Here is an 18,166-nt window from a genome sequence, read left to right on the forward strand (position 1 = left end):
TCTTACTGGACACACTGTATACACACACACACCCCTGTACAGACTCTTACTGGACACACTGTACACACACACACACACCTGTACAGACTCTTACTGGACACACTGTATACACACACACACACACCTGTACAGACTCTTACTGGACACACTGTACACACACACACACACCTGTACAGACTCTTACTGGACACACTGTATACACACACACACCTGTACAGACTCTTACTGGACACACTGTATACACACACACACACCCCTGTACAGACTCTTACTGGACACACTGTATACACACACACACCCCTGTACAGACTCTTACTGGACACACACACACACCCCTGTACAGACTCTTACTGGACACACTGTATACACACACACACACCCCTGTACAGACTCTTACTGGACACACTGTATACACACACACACACACCTGTACAGACTCTTAGTGGACACACTGTACACACACACACCTGTACAGACTCTTACTGGACACACTGTATACACACACACACCTGTACAGACTCTTAGTGGACACACTGTACACACACACACACACCCCTGTACAGACTCTTACTGGACACACTGTACACACAGTATATATTGTGCATATGGTCAATAGTCAAATGTGAGATAAAAACAAATCAGTTTAAATTCTTTTTAATAAAACATCAGATTTTAAACCCAATTTCAATTAGAAATGAAATCTGTCAATAAATATGTACTTCCACACCAGTGCAATCGGCAATCACTGCTCGACAAAAAAACTGCCCCCCACTTTTAAACACAGGCAGCCTGAACACGCCGATTCACAGAGACGAACCCCGCAAGACAAGGTCAGCCACTACAGCTGTAAGCGTTGGCCCCCATTCTCGATGTCGGCCTGGTTTACAAAATGTATTTGAAATCCTGAATCGGTGGGGAGCAGGACGTGTTCCGAGCGCAGGGCTGGGCTGGAAACGTCAGACATCAGTAAGACCTGAAGAGCAGGTACAGAGGAGAGGGACCATCCTGCCATCCCACCTGTTTGTCCATTATCAATTATGTGATTCCCTGGATTCCATCCAGCTGGGTCTGGAGAGAAGCAACAACTTCATCTTGCTCCCCACCCCCACCACCCTCTGTGTAAAGAGCCTCCTGTCCTGACTGGGGGGGTCTCACCCAGCTGCGTCTGGAGAGAAGCCAGGGTATCGGCTTCAACAACATGGCTGGGCGGCTTGTTCCCCACCCCCACCACCCTCTGTGTAAAGAAGGGCCTCCTGTCCTGACTGGAGGAGCTCACCCAGCTGTGTCTGGAGAGAAGCCAGGGTATCGGCTTCAACAACATGGCTGGGCGGCTTGTTCCCCACCTCCACCACCCTCTGTGTAAAGAAAAGAGTCCTGTTCCCAGTTTTCAAACGCAGCTCCCGATAGATTTCACTTGCTCCCCCGGGTCCACGCCTGCTTTTACATACTCGAATGGCGCCCCCCTGTGGCTCTCCTCTGCGTTAAGACGAAAGAGTTTCGAGGTCCTTTGGCCCGTCAGCGTGGGCCAGGCCTTCCAGCCCACAATGCATCTGGCTGCTGGTGTCTGGACAGCTTCCAGAGCGGAGGTGTCTTCTGTCTGGGGGTGTCTCACGCATAGTGCTTTAACACCCCGACCACCACCCCCTCCCCCCCGCGCGCTACTCCCCCGCCTGCAGGCCGAGGATGACGTACGACAGATCGTTGACGTCTCGCAACGTGGGGTTAAAGTTCAGGGCCAGCTGCACGGCGCTGTCCTGCTCGGGGAAGACCTCCAGCAGCCGGAGCCTCAGCCTGTCGGTCTCCGCCGCGCTCCTGTCCCGGCCCGGCTCGCCGGCGGCCCCCGGGGGCCGCTCCCGGGCCTGCGCGGCGGCGGCAGAGGCGCCCCCTGGGGCTCGGTCGCGGTACTGCAGCACCTCGGACTGGCTGCGCGGCGGGGGGCTGTGGGAGGAGGAGGCTCCTGTCGCCGCCAGTGGGCCTGCGAAGGTGTGGCTGCCGGTGACAGGAGGCCTGAGAGAGACGGGGAGAGAGAGAGGAGCAGGTGACCCCACCAGCACAGGGCCCCAGGGTGCTCATGGGATTGAAGGGGATTCGACATGAACGCGACAGCAGTCGAGTGTGCTGGGGTGTCTCTGTGTGTGTGGTTTGGGGGTGTCTCTGTGTGTTGGGGATTCCCTGTGTGTGTGGTTTGGGGGTGTCTCTGTGTGTGTATGGTATGGGGGTGTCTCTGTACGGGGGATTTTGTTGTGTGTGGTTTGGGGGTGTCTCTGTGTGTGTATGGTATAGGGGTGTCTCTGTACTGGGGATTTTGTTGTGTGTGGTTTGGGAGTGTCTGTGTGTTGGGGATTCCCTGTGTGTGTGGTTTGGGGGTGTCTCTGTGTGTGTGGTTTGGGGGTGTCTGTGTGTGTGTATGGTATGGGGCTGTCTCTGTACTGGGGATTTTGTTGTGTGTAGTTTGGGGGTGTCTCTGTGTGTGTATGGTATAGGGGTGTCTCTGTACTGGGGATTTTGTTGTGTGTGGTTTGGGGGTGTCTGTGTGTGTATGGTATAGGGGTGTCTCTGTACTGGGGATTTTGTTGTGTGTAGTTTGGGGGTGTCTCTGTGTGTGTATGGTATAGGGGTGTCTCTGTACTGGGGATTTTGTTGTGTGTGGTTTGGGGGTGTCTGTGTGTGTATGGTTTGGGCGTGTCTCTGTGTGTGTATGGTTTGGGGGTATTTCTGTACTGGGGATTCCCTATGTGTGTGGTTTGGGGGTGTCTCTGTATTGGGGATTCCCTGTGTGTGTGGTTTGGGGGTGTCTCTGTGTGTGGTTTGGGGGTGTCTCTGTGTGTGTATGGTGTGGGGGTGTCTCTGTACTGGGGATTTTGTTGTGTGTGGTTTGGGGGTGTCTCTGTGTGTTGGGGATTCCCTGTGTGTGTATGGTTTGGGGGTATCTCTGTACTGGGGATTCCCTTTGTGTGTGGTTTGGGGGTGTCTCGGTGTGCTTGGTTTGGGTGTGTCTCTGTCTTTTGGGGATTCTCTGTGTGCTGATTGGAGGTATCTCTGTGTGTTAGTTGGGGGTGTCTCTGTGTGTCGGGAATCGTTGGGGATCCTTGTGTATATTTTAGGGTGTCTGCGTTTGCTACAAAGGTCTTCCATGTGTCTGGGTTACCTGTGCTCAAAGGAGAGGAAGACATCCAAGTGGGGTCCCCCTCGTCCCAAGGGGTCATCAGGAACCATGAAGTGATCCCCAGCAAATGTGTACTGGAGCAACCTGGAGGAGAGGGGTTCATAAGACACACTGACTGACTGGACACTCCAGTACATTAACACTGCACTGAGAGAGAGGGGTTCATACAGACACACTGACTGACTGGACACTCCAGTACATTAACACTGCACTGAGAGAGAGGGGTTCATACAGACACACTGACTGACTGGACACTCCAGTACATTAACACTGCGCTGAGAGAGAGGGGTTCATACAGACACACTGACTGACTGGACACTCCAGTACATTAACACTGCACTGTGAGAGAGGGGTTCATACAGACACACTGGCTGACTGGACACTCCAGTACATTAACACTGCACTGAGAGAGAGGGGTTCATATAGACACACTGACTGACTGGACACTCCAGTACATTAACACTGCACTGTGAGAGAGGGGTTCATACAGACACACTGACTGACTGGACACTCCAGTACATTAACACTGCACTGAGAGAGAGGGGTTCATACAGACACACTGACTGACTGGACACTCCAGTACATGAACACTGTGCTGAGAGAGAGGGGTTCATACAGACACACTGACTGACTGGACACTCCAGTACATGAACACTGCACTGAGAGAGAGGGGTTCATACAGACACACTGACTGACTGGACACTCCAGTACATTAACACTGCGCTGAGAGAGAGGGGTTCATACAGACACACTGACTGACTGGACACTCCAGTACATTAACACTGCACTGAGAGAGAGGGGTTCATACAGACACACTGACTGACTGGACACTCCAGTACATTAACACTGCACTGAGAGAGAGGGGTTCATACAGACACACTGACTGACTGGACACTCCAGTACATTAACACTGCACTGAGAGAGAGGGGTTCATACAGACACACTGACTGACTGGACACTCCAGTACATTAACACTGCCCTGAGAGAGAGGGGTTCATACAGACAAGATGTTGAGTTCTTTTTCACTTTACCTCTTCTTGATTATGTTCCTAAATGCAGGAGACTCATCTACCAGGTCTCTGAGGTTGTCGTTTGTCACAACCACTCCATCAGTCTGCTGGGCCAGCTGGAGCATGAACCTGAGGCACAGAGAGAAGCACAGGGGTTTCGTAATCACCGAACTGTGTCTGGTCATGAGCCCCTCTGGTCAGAGCAGGGCACTACGGTCATTTACACTCAGACCAGACAAGAGGAGTGGTCTCTGATGGGTGGGAGAGACAAGAGGAGTGGTCTCTGATGGGTGGGTGTGACTGAAGAGGAGTGGTCTCTGATGGGTGGGTGTGACAGAAGAGGAGTGGTCTCTGACGGGTGGGAGAGACAGAAGAGGAGTGGTCTCTGATGGGTGGGAGAGACAGAAGAGGAGTGGTCTCTGATGGGTGGGTGTGACAGAAGAGGAGTGGTCTCTGATGGGTGGGTGTGACAGAAGAGGAGTGGTCTCTGACGGGTGGGAGAGACAGAAGAGGAGTGGTCTCTGATGGGTGGGTGTGACAGAAGAGGAGTGGTCTCTGATGGGTGGGTGTGACAGAAGAGGAGGGGTCTCTGATGGGTGGGAGAGACAGAAGAGGAGTGGTCTCTGATGGGTGGGAGAGACAGAAGAGGAGTGGTCTCTGATGGGTGGGTGTGACAGAAGAGGAGTGGTCTCTGATGGGTGGGTGTGACAGAAGAGGAGGGGTCTCTGATGGGTGGGAGAGACAGAAGAGGAGGGGTCTCTGATGGGTGGGAGAGACAGAAGAGGAGTGGTCTCTGATGGGTGGGAGAGACAGAAGAGGAGTGGTCTCTGATGGGTGGGAGAGACAGTAGAGGAGTGGTCTCTGATGGGTGGGTGTGACAGAAGAGGAGTGGTCTCTGATGGGTGGGTGTTACAGAAGACAAGGGGTCTCTGATGGGTGGGAGAGACAGAAGAGGAGTGGTCTCTGACGGGTGGGAGAGACAGAAGAGGAGTGGTCTCTGATGGGTGGGTGTGACAGAAGAGGAGTGGTCTCTGATGGGTGGGAGAGACAGAAGAGGAGGGGTCTCTGATGGGTGGGAGAGACAGAAGAGGAGTGGTCTCTGATGGGTGGGAGAGACAGAAGAGGAGTGGTCTCTGATGGGTGTTTGTGACAGAAGAGGAGTGGTCTCTGATGGGTGGGAGAGACAGAAGAGGAGGGGTCTCTGATGGGTGGGTGTGACAGAAGAGGAGTGGTCTCTGACAGGTGGGAGAGACAGAAGAGGAGTGGTCTCTGATAGGTGGGTGTGACAGAAGAGGAGTGGTCTCTGACGGGTGGGTGTGACAGAAGAGGAGTGGTCTCTGATGGGTGGGAGAGACAGAAGAGGAGTGGTCTCTGATGGGTGGGTGTGACAGAAGAGGAGTGGTCTCTGATGGGTGGGAGAGACAGAAGAGGAGTGGTCTCTGATGGGTGGGAGAGACAGAAGAGGAGTGGTCTCTGATGGGTGGGAGAGACAGAAGAGGAGTGGTCTCTGATGGGTGGGAGAGACAGAAGAGGAGGGGTCTCTGATGGATGGGAGAGACAGAAGAGGAGGGGTCTCTGATGGGTGGGAGAGACAGAAGAGGAGTGGTCTCTGATGGGTGGGTGTGACAGAAGAGGAGTGGTCTCTGATGGGTGGGAGAGACAGAAGAGGAGTGGTCTCTGATGGGTGGGAGAGACAGAAGAGGAGTGGTCTCTGATGGGTGGGAGAGACAGAAGAGGAGTGGTCTCTGATGGGTGGGTGTGACAGAAGAGGAGGGGTCTCTGATGGGTGGGAGAGACAGAAGAGGAGGGGTCTCTGATGGGTGGGAGAGACAGAAGAGGAGTGGTCTCTGATGGGTGGGTGTGACAGAAGAGGAGTGGTCTCTGATGGGTGGGTGTGACAGAAGAGGAGTGGTCTCTGACGGGTGGGAGAGACAGAAGAGGAGTGGTCTCTGATGGGTGGGTGTGACAGAAGAGGAGTGGTCTCTGACGGGTGGGAGAGACAGAAGAGGAGTGGTCTCTGATGGGTGGGAGAGACAGAAGAGGAGTGGTCTCTGATGGGTGGGAGAGACAGAAGAGGAGTGGTCTCTGATGGGTGGGTGTGACAGAAGAGGAGGGGTCTCTGATGGGTGGGAGAGACAGAAGAGGAGTGGTCTCTGATGGGTGTGTGCGTGAGAGGAGGGGCAGACGGAGTCCGGACAGGACTGAGCAGGCCCCCTCTCTCTCCCCAGGCGGAATGGGAAGACCACAGCCATCACGCTGCGCTGATCAACAGCTAGAGAATTACAAATTGGGAACAAGCAGGAAAGAATGTGTCTAAAATAACTGGAGATCCTATATGCAAAAAACAGCAGCCGACCCACCTGTCGTCATAGCTGCTGATCCTCTTCCCCATGATCTCCCGGGAGGGGGTGAGGGACAGCAGGCCCAGGTTCTGCAGCTCCGTCAGGTAGTGTTGCTCTGGACAGGTGGGCAGATGGACAAAGACCACAGGACAGGTTTACAAGCAGCCACAGCAGCTTCCCTGACACTGCAGGATCCCACCCGAGGGCAGCGGTCTGAGACAGCGGGGTGAAACCAAGCGCAAAGACAGGCAGACAGGCAGACAGGCTGAAGAAGGCAGACAGGCAGACAGGCAGACAGGCAGGTTGAAGAAAGCTGACAGGTAGGCAGGCAGACAGGCAGACAGACAGGTTGAAGAAAGCTGACAGGCAGGCAGGCAGACAGGCAGACAGACTGAAGAAGGCAGACAGGCAGACAGGCAGACAGGCAGACAGGCAGGTTGAAGAAAGCTGACAGGCAGGCAGGCAGACAGGCAGACAGGCAGACAGACTGAAGAAGGCAGACAGGCAGGCAGACAGGTTGAAGAAAGCTGACAGGCAGGCAGGCAGACAGGCAGACAGACTGAAGAAGGCAGACAGGCAGACAGACAGGTTGAAGAAAGCTGACAGGCAGGCAGGCAGACAGACTGAAGAAGGCAGACAGGCAGACAGGCAGACAGACTGAAGAAGGCAGACAGACTGAAGAAGGCAGACAGGCAGACAGGCAGGTTGAAGAAAGCTGACAGACAGGCAGACAGACTGACAGACTGACAGACTGAAGAAGGCAGACAGGCAGACAGACAGGTTGAAGAAAGGTGACAGGCAGGCAGGCAGGCAGAGACACGGGGTGGCATGGGACAGCGTGAGTCCAGGGGGACGGCCCCACCCCCCGCCCAACGACACCCTGACTTCACACCGCTCCGGGGCGTCTTACCTTTGACCTTCGGGTCCTTCTTCAGCCTCCACTGCGGGACAAAGGTCGTGATCTTGCGGTGACCCCGGTTCCAGAAGTACTGGACAGCCAGAGCAATCCCCCGGCAGGAGAAGAAATGACCCAGACCATGACTGAGAGAGAGAGAGGGGTTAATACAGACACACTGACTGACTGGACACTCCAGTATATTAACACTGCACTGAGAGAGAGGGGTTCATACAGACACACTGACTGACTGGACACTCCAGTACATTAACACTGCACTGAGAGAGAGGGGTTCATACAGACACACTGACTGACTGGACACTCCAGTACATTAACACTGCACTGAGAGAGAGGGGTTCATACAGACACACTGACTGGACACTCCAGTACATTAACACTGCACTGAGAGAGAGGGGTTCATACAGACACACTGAGTGACTGGACACTCCAGTACATGAACACTGCACTGAGAGAGAGGGGTTCATACAGACACACTGACTGGACACTCCAGTACATTAACACTGCACTGAGAGAGAGGGGTTCATACAGACACACTGAGTGACTGGACACTCCAGTACATTAACACTGCACTGAGAGAGAGGGGTTCATACAGACACAGTGACTGACTGGACACTCCAGTACATTAACACTGCACTGAGAGAGAGGGGTTCATACAGACACACTGACTGACTGGACACTCCAGTACATTAACACTGCACTGAGAGAGAGGGGTTCATACAGACACACTGACTGGACACTCCAGTACATTAACACTGCACTGAGAGAGGGGGGTTCATACAGACACACTGACTGACTGGACACTCCAGTACATTAACACTGCACTGAGAGAGAGGGGTTCATACAGACACACTGACTGACTGGACACTCCAGTACATTAACACTGCACTGAGAGAGGGGGGTTCATACAGACACACTGACTGACTGGACACTCCAGTACATTAACACTGCACTGAGAGAGAGGGGTTCATACAGACACACTGACTGACTGGACACTCCAGTACATTAACACTGCACTGAGAGAGGGGGGTTCATACAGACACACTGACTGACTGGACACTCCAGTACATTAACACTGCACTGAGAGAGAGGGGTTCATACAGACACACTGACTGACTGGACACTCCAGTCCATTAACACTGCACTGAGAGAGAGGGGTTCATACAGACACACTGACTGACTGGACACTCCAGTACATTAACACTGCACTGAGAGAGAGGGGTTCATACAGACACACTGACTGACTGGACACTCCAGTACATTAACACTGCACTGAGAGAGAGGGGTTCATACAGACACACTGACTGGACACTCCAGTACATTAACACTGCACTGAGAGAGAGGGGTTCATACAGACACACTGACTGACTGGACACTCCAGTACATTAACACTGCACTGAGAGAGAGGGGTTCATACAGACACACTGACTGACTGGACACTCCAGTACATTAACACTGCACTGAGAGAGAGGGGTTCATACAGACACACTGACTGACTGGACACTCCAGTACATTAACACTGCACTGAGAGAGAGGGGTTCATACAGACACACTGACTGGACACTCCAGTACATTAACACTGCACTGAGAGAGAGGGGTTCATACAGACACACTGACTGACTGGACACTCCAGTACATTAACACTGCACTGAAAGAGAGGGGTTCATACAGACACACTGACTGACTGGACACTCCAGTACATTAACACTGCCCTGAGAGAGAGGGGTTCATACAGACACACTGACTGACTGGACACTCCAGTACATGAACACTGCACTGAGAGAGAGGGGTTCATACAGACACACTGACTGACTGGACACTCCAGTACATTAACACTGCACTGAGAGAGAGGGGTTCATACAGACACACTGACTGACTGGACACTCCAGTCCATTAACACTGCACTGAGAGAGAGGGGTTCATACAGACACACTGACTGGACACTCCAGTACATTAACACTGCACTGAGAGAGAGGGGTTCATACAGACACACTGACTGACTGGACACTCCAGTACATTAACACTGCACTGAGAGAGAGGGGTTCATACAGACACACTGACTGGACACTCCAGTACATTAACACTGCACTGAGAGAGAGGGGTTCATACAGACACACTGACTGACTGGACACTCCAGTACATTAACACTGCACTGAGAGAGAGGGGTTCATACAGACACACTGACTGACTGGACACTCCAGTACATTAACACTGCACTGAGAGAGAGGGGTTCATACAGACACACTGACTGACTGGACACTCCAGTACATTAACACTGCACTGAGAGAGAGGGGTTCATACAGACACACTGACTGGACACTCCAGTACATTAACACTGCACTGAGAGAGAGGGGTTCATACAGACACACTGACTGACTGGACACTCCAGTACATTAACACTGCACTGAAAGAGAGGGGTTCATACAGACACACTGACTGACTGGACACTCCAGTACATTAACACTGCCCTGAGAGAGAGGGGTTCATACAGACACACTGACTGATTGGACACTCCAGTACATGAACACTGCACTGAGAGAGAGGGGTTCATACAGACACACTGACTGACTGGACACTCCAGTACATTAACACTGCACTGAGAGAGAGGGGTTCATACAGACACACTGACTGACTGGACACTCCAGTACATTAACACTGCACTGAGAGAGAGGGGTTCATACAGACACACTGACTGGACACTCCAGTACATTAACACTGCACTGAGAGAGAGGGGTTCATACAGACACACTGACTGACTGGACACTCCAGTACATTAACACTGCACTGAGAGAGAGGGGTTCATACAGACACACTGACTGACTGGACACTCCAGTACATTAACACTGCACTGAGAGAGAGGGGTTCATACAGACACACTGACTGACTGGACACTCCAGTACATTAACACTGCACTGAGAGAGAGGGGTTCATACAGACACACTGACTGACTGGACACTCCAGTACATTAACACTGCACTGAGAGAGAGGGGTTCATACAGATGCTTTCTCACCTCATGGCCACGTTGCTGCCGTCGATGATGATCTGACGCAGGTTGGGGTTACCGGGGGCATCCGTCAGCCGGAGGTCAAAGGGGGTCTGCAGTACTTCCTGGTAACGCTGGGGCCCCGTGACAGCGGTCTTCATGGCCCCCCCCCGCCTCCTTCCCCTCCCCGCAGGAGCAGCCTGGGTCTCCGGGGGCAGGGGGGCTGGGAGGAGGGGGTCGGGGCTCTGGGCGGGAGAGAGGTCCTGGAGGGATTTGGGGTAGGTGCGCCGTGGGGGGCCCTTCACCGCGGGGGCAGCCGAGCGACTGGCCCTCCTCCTGGGAGACCTCGCGTCTCCCCTGAGGCCGGACCCGCCGGTCCGCAGGCCCGAGTCTGGTGGGGAGACCCCCGGAGGAATCGGGGTCCCGCGCGGTGGCTCCGGGGCCTGGCTGGCCGAGCGTTCAGGCCGGGGGCAGTCCCGGCGGTCAGGAATGTCCGGCGGGTACTCGCGGCCCCCTCCTCCTCCTCCTCCTCCCCACTCCGGCTGTCCCGCGTCAAACCCCGGTCGGCCGCGGCTCGTGGAACCGAAGCCCTCCGGATCAACACCTCTCCTGCGATCTCGCTCTCTCCCCCTCTCCTCGCCCAGCTCCCCGAGCCTCGCCCGCTGCCCCCTCTCCTCGCCCAGCTCCCCGAGCCCCGCCCACTGCCCCCTCTCCTCGCCCAGCCCGGCCCCCGCCCGCCTCTCCCCGCCCACTCCAAGCCCCGCCCACTTCCCCATCTCACCACCCACATTGTTGAGCCCCGCCCACTCCCTCTTCTCCCCGCCCCCCACCTCCTCAAGCCCCGCCCGCTGCCCCCTCTCCTCGCCTGCCTCACCCAGCCCGGCCCCCATCCGCCTCTCCCCGCCCACTTCAAGCCCCGCCCACTTCCCCACCTCGCTGCCCGCATCGCCGAGCCCCGCCCACTCCCTCCTCTCCCCGCCCCCCACCTCCTCGAGCCCCGCCCGCTGCCCCCTCTCCTCACCCAGCCCGGCCCCCGTCCGCCTCTCCCCGCCCACCCCAAGCCCCGCCCACTTCCCCACCTCGCTGCCTGCATCGCCGAGCCCCGCCCACTCCCTCCTCTCCCCGCCCCCCTCCCCGGGCCCCGCCTCTCTCCCGGCCCCTCCCTGCGCCTCGGCCTCGGCCTGGAGCTGCAGCAGGAGCTGCCCGGCGGAGAGCCCGCCGCCCGAGCCCGGCATGGCGCTGCACGCCCGCAGGACGTCCTCCTCCGCGTAGCCGCAGCTGGCCGCCGCCGAGCGCAGGATGCCCATCACGAAGTCGCCCGCCTCCCCGCCCCCGCCCAGCTCCTCCGGGGGGGGGTCCCCGTCCTGCTCCTGCTGGACCAGGTCCAGGATCTGGGAGGCCTCCCGGGGCCCGGTTCTGGCCAGGACCCGCTGCACCACGCCCTCGCCGTAGCCCATGGCGGTGAAGAACGTGAGCAGCAGGCCGAACTCCTCCTGCGAGCCGGACGAGAGGAGGGCGCCCTCCTCCCCAGCGCCCGGCGCCTCCTCCTCCTCCTCGCCCAGCGAGGGGTCCGTCGACTCTTCCGCCACCCGCGCTCCGGGGATCCCCCCTCTCCCGTCCCACCCGGGCCCCGGCCCGGAAGGAGGGGCCCCCTCCAGGCCCGGCCGGGCCCCCCCGGCCCCTCCCGCCGGCCCTGCCGAGCGGCAGGACCCCCCGAGCAGCTCCAGCAGGACCTCCTTGGCCGGCCCCGGCAGCAGGAGGAGGTCCATGGAGTGCCGGTCCTCGTGCGCCTCCACCAGCGCCCGGAAGGCCCTGCGCACGTCCTGGGGGTCGCCGGCCGCGGCCCCCCGGGGGTCGGGGGCCTGGCTCTGGGTGCCCTGGTACTTGTCCACCAGGTCCAGGACCAGCGTGTAGGCCTGCATCACCGGCTCCATCAGCCCCGACACCAGCAGGCACCCCGGGGAACCGACCTGGGGGAGACAGGGAGAGGGGCAGGGAGAGGAGAAGGGAGAGGGGCAGGGAGAGGGAGAGGAGCAGGGAGGGGGGCAGGGAGGGGGGCAGGGAGAGGGGCAGGGAGAGGGGCAGGGAGAGGAGCAGGGAGAGGGAGAGGGGCAGGGAGAGGGAGAGGGGCAGGGAGAGGGGCAGGGAGAGGAGCAGGGAGAGGGAGAGGGGCAGGGAGAGGAGCAGGGAGAGGGGCAGGGAGAGGAGCAGGGAGAGGGAGAGGGGCAGGGAGAGGGAGAGGAGCAGGGAGAGGGAGAGGGGCAGGGAGAGGGGCAGGGAGAGGAGCAGGGAGAGGGAGAGGAGCAGGGAGAGGGGCAGGGAGAGGAGCAGGGAGAGGGGCAGGGAGAGGGAGAGGGAGAGGGGCAGGGAGAGGAGCAGGGAGAGGGGCAGGGAGAGGAGCAGGGAGAGGAGCAGGGAGAGGGGCAGGGAGAGGGGCAGGGAGAGGGGCAGGGAGAGGGAGAGGAGCAGGGAGAGGGAGAGGGGCAGGGAGAGGGAGAGGAGCAGGGAGAGGGAGAGGGGCAGGGAGAGGGGCAGGGAGAGGAGCAGGGAGAGGGAGAGGGGCAGGGAGAGGAGCAGGGAGAGGGGCAGGGAGAGGGGCAGGGAGAGGGAGAGGGGCAGGGAGAGGGAGAGGAGCAGGGAGAGGGAGAGGGGCAGGGAGAGGGGCAGGGAGAGGAGCAGGGAGAGGGAGAGGGGCAGGGAGAGGAGCAGGGAGAGGAGCAGGGAGAGGGGCAGGGAGAGGAGCAGGGAGAGGGGCAGGGAGAGGGAGAGGGAGAGGGAGAGGGAGAGGGGCAGGGAGAGGAGCAGGGAGAGGGGCAGGGAGAGGAGCAGGGAGAGGAGCAGGGAGAGGGGCAGGGAGAGGAGCAGGGAGAGGGGCAGGGAGAGGAGCAGGGAGAGGGGCAGGGAGAGGGGCAGGGAGAGGGAGAGGGAGAGGGGCAGGGAGAGGAGCAGGGAGAGGGGCAGGGAGAGGAGCAGGGAGAGGGGCAGGGAGAGGGGCAGGGAGAGGGGCAGGGAGAGGGGCAGGGAGAGGAGCAGGGAGAGGAGCAGGGAGAGGGGCAGGGAGAGGAGCAGGGAGAGGGGCAGGGAGAGGAGCAGGGAGAGGGGCAGGGAGAGGGGCAGGGAGAGGGGCAGGGAGAGGGAGAGGGAGAGGGGCAGGGAGAGGGAGAGGGACAGGGAGAGGAGCAGGGAGAGGAGGGAAAAAGGAGAAAGGAGAGAGGGAGTCAAGAGGGGAAAAAGATGGAAAGAGACACAGTAAGCCAGGGGAGAGAGGAGAGAAGTAGAAAGGTTAGGGAGACAGATTTATGTAGCTTTAAAGTGTCTACTACATCTCCAACACCTGTCCAGTCCTGGCATGGTCATGTCACTCACCACGACGTAGGCAGAGGTGTTTCTGATCAGGCAGTCCAGGAACAGCCCCCGGGCCCCAACAAACACACAGTGAAGGCCCTGAGGATATGTCACTTCCTGCTGATCTTCCACACTCACCACCCCTTTAATAAACACCTGAGGAAGAACAGGAGGGAGAGAGGGGTTCATACAGACACACTGACTGGACACTCCAGTACATTAACACTGCACTGAGAGAGAGGGGTTCATACAGACACACTGACTGACTGGACACTCCAGTACATTAACACTGCACTGAGAGAGAGGGGTTCATACAGACACACTGACTGACTGGACACTCCAGTACATTAACACTGCACTGAGAGAGAGGGGTTCATACAGACACACTGACTGACTGGACACTCCTTTACATTAACACTGCACTGAGAGAGAGGGGTTCATACAGACTCACTGACTGACTGGACACTCCAGTACATTAACACTGCACTGAGAGAGAGGGGTTCATACAGACACACTGACTGGACACTCCAGTACATTAACACTGCACTGAGAGAGAGGGGTTCATACAGACACACCGACTGACTGGACACTCCAGTACATTAACACTGCACTGAGAGAGAGGGGTTCATACAGACACACTGACTGGACACTCCAGTACATTAACACTGCACTGAGAGAGAGGGGTTCATACAGACACACTGACTGACTGGACACTCCAGTACATTAACACTGCACTGAGAGAGAGGGGTTCATACAGACACACTGACTGACTGGACACTCCAGTACATTAACACTGCACTGAGAGAGAGGGGTTCATACAGACACACTGATTGACTGGACACTCCAGTACATTAACACTGCACTGAGAGAGAGGGGTTCATACAGACACACTGACTGACTGGACACTCCAGTACATTAACACTGCACTGAGAGAGAGGGGTTCATACAGACACACTGACTGACTGGACACTCCAGTACATTAACACTGCACTGAGAGAGAGGGGTTCATACAGACACACTGACTGGACACTCCAGTACATTAACACTGCACTGAGAGAGAGGGGTTCATACAGACACACTGACTGACTGGACACTCCAGTACATTAACACTGCACTGAGAGAGAGGGGTTCATACAGACACACTGACTGGACACTCCAGTACATTAACACTGCACTGAGAGAGAGGGGTTCATACAGACACACTGACTGACTGGACACTCCAGTACATTAACACTGCACTGAGAGAGAGGGGTTCATACAGACACACTGACTGGACACTCCAGTACATTAACACTGCACTGAGAGAGAGGGGTTAATCTAATAAATCACACTTCCTGACCTTGGCTGACCCCACGCCTCTTCTCTGGCCCTGCAGCTGGAGCCACATCTGGGTGTCGCTGCAGGCAGACCCTCCTGCCAGCTCTGCCGGGCCCCCCACCTCATCGAAGCACAGTGACACCCCAAAAACCCGCAGCAGGGTGGGCCTGAGCGAGGTCAGGGTGGCCCGCACGACCGCAGGCACGGTGAACTCGTCCAGCACCTCCTCTTCCTCCTCCTCCTCCTCTTCCTCCATGCCCTCTCCTCTGGCGGGGTGCCTCCCATCTCCCCGAGATCCCCCTTGGGTCACCCCTGCGTTCCGGTCAGCGTCCTGGAGCCCGGGCCCACGGGACAGGAGGAACATCGCCATGTGGTCCGTGTGGGCGTGGCAGGAAGTGCAGTCATAGAGGACGAAGCGGATTGGCTGCAGGGGGAGAGGAGGGCGCAGAAGACAGGAAATAGGTCAAACTCTCTGCTCAGCCCCTCCCACATCCTCTGGAGCTCTGCGGCAAGCACCACTTCAAGTCCGCTGCTGACAAGCCCAGCCCAGGCTCAGACCCTGAACCCAGAGCATCTCACCGCTGAGCACAGGGCAGTCTGACCCCTGAACCCAGAGCGTCTCACCGCTGAGCACAAGAGAGTCTGACCCCTGAACCCAGAGCGTCTCACCGCTGAGCACAGAGCAGTCTGACCCCTGAACCCAGAGCGTCTCACCGCTGAGCACAGGGCAGTCTGACCCCTGAACCCAGAGCGTCTCACCGCTGAGCACAGGGCAGTCTGACCCCTGAACCCAGAGCGTCTCACCGCTGAGCACAGGGCAGTCTGACCCCTGAATCCAGAGCGTCTCACCGCTGAGCACAGGGCAGTCTGACCCCTGAACCCAGAGCGTCTCACCACTGAGCACAGGGCAGTCTGACCCCTGAACCCAGAGCGTCTCACCGCTGAGCACAGGGCAGTCTGACCCCTGAACCCAGAGCGTCTCACCGCTGAGCACAAGGGAGTCTGACCCCTGAACCCAGAGCGTCTCACCGCTGAGCACAAGAGAGTCTGACCCCTGAACCCAGAGCGTCTCACCGCTGAGCACAGAGTAGTCTGACCCCTGAACCCAGAGCGTCTCACCGCTGAGCACGGGGCAGTCTGACCCCTGACCCCAGAGAGTCTCACCGCTGAGCACGGGGCAGTCTGACCCCTGACCCCAGAGAGTCTCACCGCTGAGCACAGGGGAGTCTGACCCCTGAACCCAGAGCGTCTCACCGCTGAGCACAGGGCAGTCTGACCCCTGAACCCAGAGCGTCTCACCGCTGAGCACAGGGCAGTCTGACCCCTGAACCCAGAGCGTCTCACCGCTGAGCACAGGACAGTCTGACCCCTGAACCCAGAGCGTCTCACCGCTGAGCACAGGGCAGTCTGACCCCTGAACCCAGAGCGTCTCACCGCTGAGCACAGGGCAGTCTGACCCCTGAACCCAGAGCGTCTCACCGCTGAGCACAGGGCAGTCTGACCCCTGAACCCAGAGCGTCTCACCGCTGAGCACAAGGGAGTCTGACCCCTGAACCCAGAGCGTCTCACCGCTGAGCACAGGGCAGTCTGACCCCTGAACCCAGAGCGTCTCACCGCTGAGCACAGGGGAGTCTGACCCCTGAACCCAGAGCGTCTCACCGCTGAGCACAGGGGAGTCTGACCCCTGAACCCAGAGCGTCTCACCGCTGAGCACAGGGCAGTCTGACCCCTGAACCCAGAGCGTCTCACCACTGAGCACAGGGCAGTCTGACCCCTGAACCCAGAGCGTCTCACCGCTGAGCACAGGGGAGTCTGACCCCTGAACCCAGAGCGTCTCACCGCTGAGCACAGGGCAGTCTGACCCCTGAACCCAGAGCGTCTCACCGCTGAGCACAGGGCAGTCTGACCCCTGAACCCAGAGCGTCTCACCGCTGAGCACAGGGGAGTCTGACCCCCGAACCCAGAGCGTCTCACCGCTGAGCACAGGGGAGTCTGACCCCTGAACCCAGAGCGTCTCACCTCTGAGCAGTCTCATACCAGCTGGATCAGTGAAGTCACTACTCCAGTGACTCTCATACCAGCTGGATCTACTAGTACAGTAGTACAGTAGTACTACCGCTACTATAGCCTACAGCATGACTGTAGCTGCTGCTACAACACTGTCTCTATGTCGCTACTCTAACAGAGCCGCTGCTACAAGCGCTTCTGCGTGGCGCTCCTGCGCCCTCCCCACGGCTGCCGCCGAACTAGTGAACCTCCCCTTTCAAAAGACTCGCGTGTGGCCCTTAAAAGTCCCCGATCGGGAAACCCAAACCGAAAGCGACGCGCCAGGCACTGCGATCGAGAAAGTCGCAGTTTTCAGATGTGTAGATTTCATGACGAGGCCGTTTCCAGCTCCACGGCTCGCTCTCTGGCTCAAGCCCCCTCACTGCGTCACCAGCCCGACCTGCGTGGGTACAGTACGTGCCCATCGCCCGGCGCTGGTAGAGGCGCCACTCTGTTTTAATCGTCCGGATTAAAAGCCCTCGTCTTCCCTCTCACCTCGCTGTAACGGGTCTGCCGACCCGAGGCTGGTCTCTCGCTTCCTGTCGGGACTTTCGGTTATCGCTCGCTTGCTCGTCTGTCTCTCTCTCTCTCTTCCGCAACTTTCCGAGACAACTCCACGACCCGTCCGTGGCGCCGCCGGCCCCGCAGCGCGCCCGCGCGCGCGCGCTCGCTCGCGTGTCACAGTCCACGCATCCCCTCCTCACCCGGACCCCGAGGTGGACCGCGACGAGACCACCCGCCTGGAAATAGAGACCCCGGTCCGCCGAGCTCGTCGGACGACGGCGGCGGCGGCTGCTGCTACTGCTGCTGTTGTTGTGAAAAACGAAACCTAGGAGAGGGCGTGACTTCGCACTGCTAGTTTGCAGAGTGGGCGCGTCCCGAAGCTCTTATCAACGCGTGTCACAACTTCGCCGTGTGTGTGTGTGTCTGTCTGTCTCTGTCTCTGTCTCTGTCTCACAACTTCACCGTGTGTGTGTGTGTCTGTCTCTGTCTCACAACTTCACCGTGTGTGTGTGTGTGTCTGTCTGTCTGTGTCTCACAAC

The 18,166-nt window shown here is 57.7% G+C and overlaps 1 protein-coding gene across 2 annotated transcripts; it reads right to left on the reverse strand.

The window, feature by feature from the left end:
- Positions 1-638: 638 nt before the first annotated feature.
- Positions 639-17,965, reverse strand: khnyn (KH and NYN domain containing). Of its 2 annotated transcripts, none has more exons than XM_069188662.1 (9): positions 17,828-17,965; positions 15,100-15,501; positions 13,782-13,916; positions 10,443-12,385; positions 7,429-7,559; positions 6,537-6,633; positions 4,198-4,305; positions 3,149-3,250; positions 639-2,007 (listed from the first exon to the last, which is right to left on the reverse strand). In XM_069188662.1, exons 2-9 carry the CDS (start codon positions 15,445-15,447, stop codon positions 1,659-1,661), a joined length of 3,213 nt encoding a protein of 1,070 aa, XP_069044763.1. In that variant the 5' UTR covers positions 15,448-15,501; positions 17,828-17,965; the 3' UTR covers positions 639-1,658. The 2 variants fall into 2 exon arrangements, with proteins under 2 accessions (XP_069044763.1, XP_069044762.1); XM_069188661.1 differs by having other exon boundaries at positions 17,619-17,965.
- Positions 17,966-18,166: the final 201 nt, after the last annotated feature.

Source organism: Lepisosteus oculatus, chromosome 4 (assembly GCF_040954835.1).
Source record: "Lepisosteus oculatus isolate fLepOcu1 chromosome 4, fLepOcu1.hap2, whole genome shotgun sequence".
NCBI classification, from domain to species: domain Eukaryota; kingdom Metazoa; phylum Chordata; class Actinopteri; order Semionotiformes; family Lepisosteidae; genus Lepisosteus; species Lepisosteus oculatus.